This window comes from Bidens hawaiensis, unplaced genomic scaffold (genome assembly GCF_021521415.1).
Source record: "Bidens hawaiensis isolate Kalapana, Puna unplaced genomic scaffold, B.hawaiensis_p1.1 tig00024430_1, whole genome shotgun sequence".
Classification (NCBI taxonomy): Eukaryota; Viridiplantae; Streptophyta; class Magnoliopsida; order Asterales; family Asteraceae; genus Bidens; species Bidens hawaiensis.
This window is the reverse complement of record NW_027493850.1, coordinates 107,315-118,679: the sequence shown is the minus strand read 5'-3', so window position 1 is coordinate 118,679 and position 11,365 is coordinate 107,315. Positions and strand designations below refer to the sequence as shown.

Here is an 11,365-nt window from a genome sequence, read left to right as displayed (position 1 = left end):
ATAACAAGTAACAGTCTATAATACTTAATGAATTAGTACCAGAAAGGTGTGAAAGAATGTCCAACAAAGAGGTTTGAGCCGTGGTTACTAGACTACTGGTCACTGGGTGGAGCGGCTGAGGACGGTGGAGGGCCGTTGGAGGTTGGACGGCTGGAGGACGGTGGACGGCTGGAGGATGGTGGACAGCTGGAGGACGGTAGACGGCCGGAGGAGGGTGAGGGCGTGAGGCCGTGAGGGTTTGTATCGGATGATAGAAAGAAAGAAAGAAAAGAGGCGGATGATAGAAATAGATCTAGGGTTTGTATTTTGTAATATAAAATAAAATTAAAAAATATTAAAATTATAATATCGGATAATTCGGATATCCGAATTATCCAAAAACTCTGAAAAATGGTATCCAAATCCGAATCCGAATTTTCGGATATCCGGGATTCGGATAGTTCGGATACGGATAGTCGGATAGTTCGGATGCGGATTCTAATTCGGATAGTTTTGAACACCCCTAAATACAAGTGCTTCTTAGACGCTTGCAAAGGGTACCACCAGATACGGATGGCAGCCCGCGACGAAGACAAAACCGCTTTCCGTACAGACCAAGGCACATTCTGTTACAAGATGATGCCGTTTGGTCTAAAGAACGCGGGCGCCACGTATCAGTGTCTAATGGACAATACCTTTCGAGATCAGATCGGGAAGAATTTTGAAGTATATATGGATGACCTGGTCATCAAGAGTGTGGAAGAGGATCAGATGCTTTGGGACATGGAAGACGTTTTCTCCACCCTGAGAAAGATAAACATGAAACTTAATCCTTCAAAATGCTCCTTTGGCATGGAGGAGGGTAAATTCCGTGGAGTAATAGTAACCGGGGAAGGGTTCAAAGCGAACCCAGAAAAGGTGCAAACTATCGCCCGGATGCCTTCCCCATCCTCGTTGAAAGAAGTCCAAACATTGAATGGAAGATTAGTTGCATTAAACAAATTCTTAGCAAATCACGCGGCTAAGTCTTATCCGTTCATCTCAACATTGCGAAATATGTTGACCGCACCTCGAGATGGACTCCCGAGGCAGAAAAGGCGTTCTTGGAAGTAAAAAAGTGCCTAATGGAGCTTCCTATGTTGACCGCACCTCGAGACGGAGAGCCTCTGACATTATACTTATCCGCTTCGGATATTGCAATCGGGGCACTCCTCCTGACGGATCGAAATACCGTCCAAACGCCAATATACTATATCAGCAGAACATTAACAAATGCCGAAACTTGGTATTCGATGCTCGAAAAGCTAGTTCTGGCGCTAGTGTATGCGGCGCGGAGGCTAAAAAGGTACTTCCAAGGTCACCCGATACATGTTTTAACCGATTACAAGTTGAAGAATGTGCTGAAAAAGCCCAAGCTGTCCGGAAGACTAGCCAAGTGGGCGATCGAACTGGGTGAACACTCAATCGAGTATAAACCCAGACCCACAATCAAAGGTCAAATTTTGGCAGACTTCGTCACGGAAGTACCAACATGTAAAGTTCAGGAATGTTTGGTTGAACAACAACCCCCGATCCCTTCTGACGAAAGCCAGCAATGGACTCTGTTTACGAGACGGAGCATCAAGTGGGGAAGGAACGGGCACCGGATTGAAACTGATCCACCCGGACGGCCAAGAATTCACTTATGCCATCAAATTAAACTTCAAAAGCACGAATAATGAAGCCGAATACGAGGCATTCTTGGCCGGGTTGCGGATCGCGAGAAAGCTCGGTGTGAAATTCTTAGAGGCACGGGTCGATTCTTTGCCCATTGCAGGACAAATGTCGGGAACCTATGAGGCAAAAAATAATGTTATGGCCTCATACCTATCCCAAGCTAAAGAACTCATGCAACAATTCGCTTCGTGCAATGCGGTCCACATTAAATGAAGTGAAAATCGACCCGCGGATGCCTTAAGCAAGTTGGCATCCACTAGTTTTGAACACATGGGCAGGGATGTTAGAATCAAGATTCTGGACGCTCCATCCGTCCCACAACGCCAAGTTCTGGTCATCCAGACTGGAGCAACGTCCTGGATGGAACCCATCAGGACCTATTTGTCCTCTGGCATTCTCCCAAAAGATAAAGCGGAGGCACGAAAGATCCACCATAAGGCGTTGTGGTATCAAATATATGATGGGGTTCTGTTCAGAAAATCATTCCTTAGCCCACTGCTCAGATGCATAGACAAGGAAGAATCCAACTACGTAATACGAGAAATCCACGAAGGCATTTGTGGCCTACACGCGGGCCCAAGGATGGTGGTAGCAAAAATAATGAACGTTGGGTATTACTGGCCAGGAATGCACATGGATGTAGTCAAGGAAATCCAGAAGTGAGACGCTTGTCAAAGGCATGCGCCTCAAACCTTGAGACCACAGATTCATCTGGTGCTAGTAACCTTAGCTTGGCCTTTCCAGAAGTGGGCCATCGATATCATGGGACCATTCCCTGAGGCGCCAGGGCGGGTCAAACTCTTGCTCGTAGCAATTGATTACTTCACCAAGTGGGTAGAAGCCAAACCACTTGCTCACATCACGGTGGCAAACACCAAAAAATTCCTTTGGGAATACATAATCTGTCACTTTGGTCTTCCTCGGAGGATAGTAAGTGATAACGGTACCCAGTTTGCTGACAAAACCCTGCAAGAGTGGTTGTCGGAGCTCCACATAAACTAAGTGTTCACATCGGTAGCCCATCCGCAAGCCAATGGGCAGGTGGAGTGAGCAAACAGGAGTATCAAGGAAGGCATAAAAGCACGGTTGGGAACCAAACGAACAGGCTGGGTTGACGAATTTCCTCATGTTCTATGGGCACATAAAACCAGCAAGAAAATAAGTAACTCAGAAACCCCGTTCAGTTTGACCTATGGGACGGAAGCAATGATTCCGGCTGAAGTTGGTGTCCCATCCGCACGAATGCTTATGGTCGCCGATAATGAAAAAGAACTCTGGTTAAACCTGGATCTCTTAGAAGAAAGTAGAGAGTTGGCTGCTATACGCGAAAGCAAATACAAATGCCAACTCCAAAAATACTATGACGCACGAGTCAAGTTATGAGAGTACAACCAAGGCGATTACGTGTTTCAAAGCAACGAAGCATCAAATACGGAATCACCAGGGAAGTTAGCACCAACCTGGGAAGGCCCCTATTAAATCGACGAAGTACTGGGAAAGGGTGCATACAAACTGAAAAGAATGGATGGCAACCCTATTCCCAGGACTTGGAACGTTGCACAACTGCGGAGGTGTTATATCTAAGTCATGGAAATTTTCTTCTAGGCTTGTGTGCCTCTCCGCTGGCCTGCGTGCCTATTATTTCGGTTTGCGTACCAAATTTCATTATTCAAAATGATGTTAATACGAATATAGTTGTGCGATTACCCAATTTAAAATTTCGTAGAATATTAGTTCCTGTACGGATAGGCCTGTGTGCCAATACTTATCCTAATCCTATATTTTGGATACATGACAGATTTAGCTCACGCATATTTATATTATACTCTTACAAGACAAAATGTAAAATCCATGTCATATATACATTCAAAAAAGGGATTACAGGAACAGACAAAAAGAAAGAAAGAAAATATACAACAAAATTATTCTTCACGAAGATAGTCGCGGAACTGGCAAACGCCATCCGCCGCCTCAGCAAAGCTTTGATAGCGTCCTGGATGGGAAAATGCAGTTGGTCAAAAGCATCCATTTGCGCATCATATTTCCCATCCACATCCACTCCTTGAAGGTCAAACTCCTCCAAGGGACGCCCCTCCCGAGCAAAGGTTATCCCTTCCTGGAAGCCTGCCTTACGCCTCGAATCACTTGATGCACATAGAAGGTCGGTAAGGCAGTTTCCTAACTCATCTCCTTTGTGGATATGGGTGATAACCTACGGAAGTGATTCAAGAATCAGTAAACCAAATTTACAAGTTATGGTAACGACAGGGGAACCCATACCTTGGGGAAACTTTCCCTCATCAACCAAGCACAGTCAAAAGAAGCTACCTCGACACGTAACTTCAGAACGCCCTGCTCACCAATGTACTTGGTATTTTCCTTGTTCAGGTCTTCAATCAGTTGATCCCTTTAAGTAGCGGCAGCACGAAGGGTACTGAAGGTCTCTTCCTAAGCTGCAAGACGAGCTTTAACGTCATGCTTGGCTTCCTCTACATTAGCAAGCTCAGCTTCACGAGCACGGGTCAGAGCACGTGCGGCCTCGAGTGTGGCATTCTGCCGCCGACATGCCTCTTCCCAATCCCTAGCAGCAGCAGCTCACCGCTCCCTCTCTTGCTAAAGAGCCCGTTCGGAATCTCTCAACTTCCACCTTTTGGTGTTAGCCATGAGATGATATTTTTCCCTTTCTACCCAGAGCTCTTCCAACAGGTTCTTCTGAGAACCCCAGTTCCGCCCCATGTAATTCCAGTCCTGGTTTATCTCTTGGGTTGTGGAAACCAGGTTTGCCAGATGGTATATATACAAATTGCCAATAGATACCTGGGACCGGTTCTACTAATACTCACGCTCCGCAGGGGGCACACCCTCATGAAGGAAACCAAAACACACCTCCCCTCAGAAAATCATGAGGAAGGAGTCAGATTCCATTCAGGGACGTGCCAAACAATCCCGCCCTACAAAATGTGGCCCCCCTCCCCATCTCGGATTCATGAGGAGGCGGAGGAGGTACCACCACCCGCTCGGAAGGCTCCTCAACTTCATGAGTAGGAGGCGACGGCGGTGAATCCAACCTCCGGACACCAGAGGAGGTTGAACCCTCCTTGGACTGCCCCTTCCTAGCAGAGGACAGCCGGCTGGGGTCACTCTTAGTGGGAGGAGAGTCCAAGAGGATAACAGGGGCTACACAAAAACAAACCGCCCAGTAAGCAGCGAAACAGAAAACAAATCCATAGAAAAGTACATGCGATACCTTTAGTGCGAACTGCAACACGATCGCACAGACGAATCCTCTTCGCTTTCGGAGGAGGAGGAGGAAGGTCCATTTCTTGCTTTCCACCAGCCACGGCCAGCGGAATGTTGCTGGAGGTTGATTCCTTCCCCTTGCGACCAAAGGCTATATCACAAATACATTCATTAATTGATTAGAGGATGCAGAAAATTATCCTTGGTCTTACCAACGACAAGTTACTTGTCACAAACAAGCCCTCAGAAACTACAGGCTCCTGGCGGGTTCGTTGAGGAAACAAAAAACTATCCTTGGTCTTTTCAAGGATAGAGAGCTCCTTCTTATCGCGGGCAGCCACATGCATAACCCCAGGCACACCCACGAGAAAAACAGATAGCAGAAGACCCTCAGCTGCACAATAAACCAAGCTTAGAAACCGGGATAAGCCTACAAGATATTACCAACTTACTTACATCCATCTGGCTTCCGGAAGTACGGCACCTCGTCCGGATAAGGCTACAGGCGGCTCATCCCAGCCCTCACAAGGGTGGACTCAGGGATGGGACGCATGGGAGTAGGGGTGTGGGTCAACTATTAGTATCACCCATGCCTTTCCGGACGATCAACGAATGGAAGGGCAAGCAATGGCTGGTCCGCCGAATGCCAATACATGGATGACGGAACCACGTACTCCCGAATCCAAAAGAATTTCCTGGCCCAGTGAAGGTCCAGGAGAGGGGTATCCACAGCAATAACCTTCCGATCAGTCAGAAGGCAAACATACCGGCCACCCCTACCATGCAAACGGTAGAACACACCAAACTTGTCAATGGTAGGCACAATGCCATGAGCCCGGCAACAAAATTCAAAGTGGCGCATACGCATCACCGCCGATGCATGAAGCTGGGAAATATGAATCATATTCCCAGTTATCAGCTTACCCAGAAACCGGGTAACTGAAAATCGGAGATTCCCAGCACTGAAGAACTCGGTAAACACATCCATCTTCCCCACCGGAGGTCGGTTCGCCATCGAACCAGGAGCTGGAAATTCCGGCTCCCATTCTGGAGCTATACCATAAGCATTGACGACGTCTTGAAACCCTTTGACGTCCCAATCAATGGTGACAGAGTCAATGGCTTGATAATCAGGTTTCGTCAACGCCATATAATCGGCCAAATATTGATTACACCGAGCTATGGTTACTAAGAAATCAGACAACAGAAATTTCGTAAAGGAGAAGAGAATTACTTTAGGAATTCCGGCAAAGGTTAATTTGACTCTTCAACACAAAATAAAGAAGACGAAAGAGAATCGATGCATATATATAGTGGCAACATTTAATGCGTGAAATACTGCAACACAACTGTCTACCAATTAGATTGTGACACGTCGGGCGGGAAAACCAAAAATCGAAATTTAAAATCCCAAGATACGGCGCGAGCCAGCTGTCAGAACTTTTTCTGCGCAGTGCGGACCTGTCACATCTGTCAAATCTCAGATATAATCGGTGAATTACTAGTTCTAGAGTAACTAGACAAACTGAATGCTTTGGCTGACACGTCAGACATTATCGGAATGCAAGTTACAAAAGCGAACAAGAAAAAGACAAGTCATAACTGTAGGCGGACGGGTCATCGACAAGAAAGTCGTCAGCGATCCGAATAACCCTCCCGATAAAAACAATGAATAAAGATGGAAAGTTCAACACAAGTGAAAAATATAGTTCATTTAATTTCATATGTACACGAAGATTACAAATCAAGAAAGGAAATACATTGATAAATCAAAACTATCAATCTATTCGTCGCGAAGGGCCTCCTTGTCCTCAGCCTCCGTAGGCAGTTTATTAACATGAAGGCGCAGTTCACCAATAGTAGTGGGCTCGCGACGGTTCTCCTCTATGTACCTCAGGATGTCAAAGGAAATATTATCAAAGGAATCCATTCGCGCGTCATATTTCTTTTGACAAGGCCTTGAAGTTTAAACTCTGTAGGCGGACGTCCCTCGCGAGCCATGGTGTACCCTTCCTGGAAACCAGCTTGGTGACCCACCCGTGACGAGCTGACCAACAAATCAGCTAAGCAATCCCCAAGCTCAGGCCCTTCCTTGATGAGCCTGACAATCTGGACCAAGGAAGAGTCAGCATGATATTCTCATAGGACAAACAAATAATCGTAGTATTTACCTAGGGGATGCCAAATTTCATAAGCCAGTGTCATTCATCCGAGGCATCAGTGAAGGCCTTCTCTAGACTCGCCTTCTCTTCAGTAACAAAGGCAAGGCGGTTGTCCTTCTCCTGTACCTCGGATGCAAGCCTCCGGACCTCCTCATCCCGGGCGGCGATAAACTCGACCTGAGCGGCTACCCGCTCCTTCAAACGCTTATTCTCCCCCTGAACAGTCAGGAGGGCAGCTCCTTTCTCCCTAGCCTCCGCCTGGGCAGCATCCCTCGCCGCTTCAGCTTCGACCATGCGTTGAACGGCGCGCTCAAGGTCAGTTTGCCCAACCACCGAACCCTTGAATACCTCCCGACTAGTTGACAACACATTAGCCAGATGATAGCTAAGTTCTTGCGCCAAACTAGCTTGAGTTTGGGAGTGTATCCTGTTACACTCAGGGGGGGAGGCAATGTTCAAAGAATTCTTGACACACACCCAGATCTGTAAAGAGTGTGTCTGGGCCAAGATTCCATGAAGGACGAAAAGGAGAATCCCCCTGATCCCGAGATAGAGGATTGGAAGATTCCCCCTTTTCACCCGTGGAAACCGGAGGAGTCTCAATTTTATCCTTAGGAGACACATCCTCAGTTTCCACCACAACCTCAGGTGGCGGCATATCGGCATCCTTGGAAGGAACATCCTTGCCAGCTCTCACCTGCAAAACCTCCGGAGGCGGAGAAGGCAGATGCGGCGTAGCGACAGCTGTTGATCTAGAGACAAAAGTTAGAAGTGTACGTGAGTCCATGAATATTATGCATCCAGTTAACTGCAAGTTGCCACACAGAAGTCCTACTTTAGACCCGATCCTGGAGCTGGGTCAACCTGATCTTCTTAATGGGGGGGGGGGGGGGGCTTCCCCCCAACCTTGGTAACCTCCCCACTGGCAAGGTCATCGGCACCTTTGGCTGCCTCACCACCAGTGGGTCCCTCGGCACCTCCGGTCGCCCCTTCACCAGTAGGGTCAGAAGTCTAGGTCATTTCCCCACCAGCGGGATCCTCGGTGCCCACAGTAGCCTCACCACCAGCGGGTTCATCGGCGTCAGAATCTTTATTCAGGCCGGATAAACTGGAAATATCCGCCCTCTTCCTGTGGCTGATAATATCTGCAATAGCACGCAACACGCTAGCATGAAAACTCTCCGGAGTACCGGGCGGGGAACCTTCACTAGATGAATCCTAACTAGAGGATTCATCACTAGAAGAAAGGACTATCGTCCCGTCCGGATGCATAACGGTAAGAGGTTAAGAATGTACACACCTTGAGTCACCACAGACTCGGTGACTACCGGCTCTGTGCGGCCACGAGTGGGAAAAAGGAAATTACCCTTGAAGTGATCAAGAACAGGCTCTTGATACATCTCCAAGGGCATCCTGAACATATCTCCTACGACGGTGGGAACAAGAATTTCAATCAACGAACAATCCCCTGTAAGAAAAGAAAAAAGAGAGAAAACACACATAAGGAAAGCATAAAAAACACCAACAGACACAATAGAGGGAAAGCTTACGTCCGTCATCCCGAGAGAAGTATGGCTGCTCTGCAGGATATGGCCATAGGCGGCTCATCCCCACCTGGACCAACGCGGACTCAGGGATCAGACCCATCGGGGTAGGAGTCCGCGTTAACTTCTGGAACCACTCCTGACCCTCCGAGTCGGCAGCAGGAAAGGAGAATTTGGTAGTCAGCGAGCGGCGGGTCATGGATAGCGGAATAACGTCCGCGTTGACCCACAAAAACTTGTTCTTCCACTCGTGAGCACTCCTCGGAGGCTCAGTCCCGATAGCCTTCCCCTGGACGGCGAAACTAAACCAGCTTCCGCGGGTTTGAATCTTGTAGATCGCAAGAAAGCGATCCACTATAGGCTCCATCTTAAGGGCCTTGCATCAAAACTCAAATTGGCGAAGCCTCATAATCCCAAACGGATGCAACTGGGAAATATGGATCCCAGAAGCAACCAAGAAATCACCAAAAAACTTGGTGATCGGCAACCGGAAATTGCCTGTGGTGAAAGAGTCACCATTTAAAGCAATTTTTCCGACCGGCAGCTGATCAGCCATAGAACCAGGAGAAGGGAGCTTCGGTCCCCACTACGGCGCCAACTTGTAAGGCCCCGTTCTCGGTAACCCTACTTTGGTGTTGGATTTACTCATAAACACAGTTCTAAAATCAGAGTTAATTTAAACTTTCATGAAATAATTTAAAACTTCAAACATCACATTACAAACATTCATTTTTGTCTTAACATACAAATTGTCTTTCCATTAACATTAATTAAAACAGTCATGACACTTCTTCGTAGATGCCAATCTCTTCCGTCCATGCCATGTGTCCTTCTTCAAGCCAGCTGCCTCAATCTATTTGCCTGCGTGCATACTAAAAGTCAGCTACGCTGAGTGAGTTCTAGTTAATCATTTAACACACTATACATTCATATCTTTACTCATACGCATCCGAAGATACGTATTCATACGTTATTTACTCTTACTTCTTTTATACAAACTTTATATACATGCACACACGCTTACATACTTTCTTTCATAAGGCCTTGTAATTTACCATAGGCTATTCTATCTCTACCATCACATATATTATTAGGGTCTGGTCCCTTCTGTCTCAGATATTATTAGGGTCTGGTCCCTTCTGTCTCAAATATTTTCAGGGTCTGGTCCCTTCTGTCTCAGATATTTTTAGGGTCTGGTCCCTTTGTCTCCAATAACTATACCTGTCACGTCACTCAATCACCCATTCATTTTCGTTCATGCATACTTTACATATCTTCTGGTAATGTATATACGTATATATACATATTCATTCGTATAAACATTCCATAATAACATTCAATATTTAGTCATACTTATGACATATTCATTTGTATAAACATTCCATAATAACATTCAATACTTAGTCATACATATAACATACACATATCATACACTTACCACTTATGTTAAGTGTATTAACAACTATCACAAAGGAGTATGCACACAGCCCCAAAAACATAACGGATAAAGGGGGCTAGAAACTCACCTGAAGTCGGTTTCTCTCGCCGTTAATAGTAATGCCCTTCTTTAGCTGTGCACGGATAACTGTATAACGCATTACGAGTGTCAAATATCCATTACTACTACTTCTTACATCTAAGTCAATGACACCCTCAACTAACGGGGGTCCGGGGGCAGCGCCCCTGGTAGCGGGGTCTAGGGGCGGCAGCCCCTAGTAGGGTCCAAGGCGCAGCGCCCCTGGCTGGGGTTGAATTTTATAAAATTTCGCATGGAAGAATTTCGCTTCGCATGAAACTGTCTCGCTTCGCATGGAAGCGTTTCGCTTCGCATGAAACTGCTTCGCTTCGCATGGAAGCGTTTCGCTTCGCATGAAACCGTTTCGCTTCGCATGGAAGCGTTTCGCTTCGCATGGCTGAGCGAAGCGAAATGCCTGTTTCGCTTCTCAAGGCTGAGCGAAGCGAAATGCCTTCCTTTCTTCGTTTTTTACCATTTTAAAGCCATTTTACTTCATGGCTCTTCCTCAGGACCTGATTTTACTCTTTCCCAACTTTTGACACATTCTGACCCCATGCACCTGATCCTGAACCAATCTCTCAAAGTCTAAACACCACCTTTTTATCACAAAGTGCACCTGAGAGGTTATAACTTACCAAGTTTATATTTTTCTTACATTTCACAACCCGATCTATCATTATATTTGTTCGCATGCCGATTCTAACCATAAAACTTAACCATTTTAAACTAAAAGCCACCTTTTGCTTGCGGGTTCGAGTTCAAATCTTGATAACTCGAGGATATGGACGTGATTCTTGTCAGTTGAAGGCACTTGAATCACCAAACTCTTCCTTAATTTAATCTCAGAATGGATTCGGGTCTTGAGAGAGAGTGGGTGTGTGTTTCTTGAGTGTGTGGGTGTTTGTGTGTTTTCAGAGGAAAGGGAAGAAAGAAAAGAAGTGGTTGGTCTATATATATAGGGGTTTCATGGGTCCCACCACTCACTCCCATTTCCAACTCTCAAATATGTAACACACGATTAATTTAACGACACATAACTATTAACAAAACTTTCTGTTATTAAATGCTTAACAAAAGTTGGACGTTACACAACCCATAGAGGTTGACGATGTCCTGGAAATCAAAACGTTTCCAGTTGATGCAGACATTCTCTACCAGCCCCTTCAACGAATCCCTCTTACTTTCTTTAACATGACCTCCCTTCTTAC

The 11,365-nt window shown here is 46.3% G+C and overlaps 1 protein-coding gene across 1 annotated transcript; it reads left to right on the top strand.

Annotated features, from left to right (window-relative positions):
• The first annotated feature begins 1,965 nt into the window (after positions 1 to 1,965).
• On the top strand, positions 1,966 to 2,358 carry LOC143569242 (uncharacterized). Its single transcript, XM_077055209.1, has one exon. It carries the CDS (start codon positions 1,966 to 1,968, stop codon positions 2,356 to 2,358), a length of 393 nt encoding a protein of 130 aa, XP_076911324.1.
• The last annotated feature ends 9,007 nt before the right edge of the window (positions 2,359 to 11,365 follow it).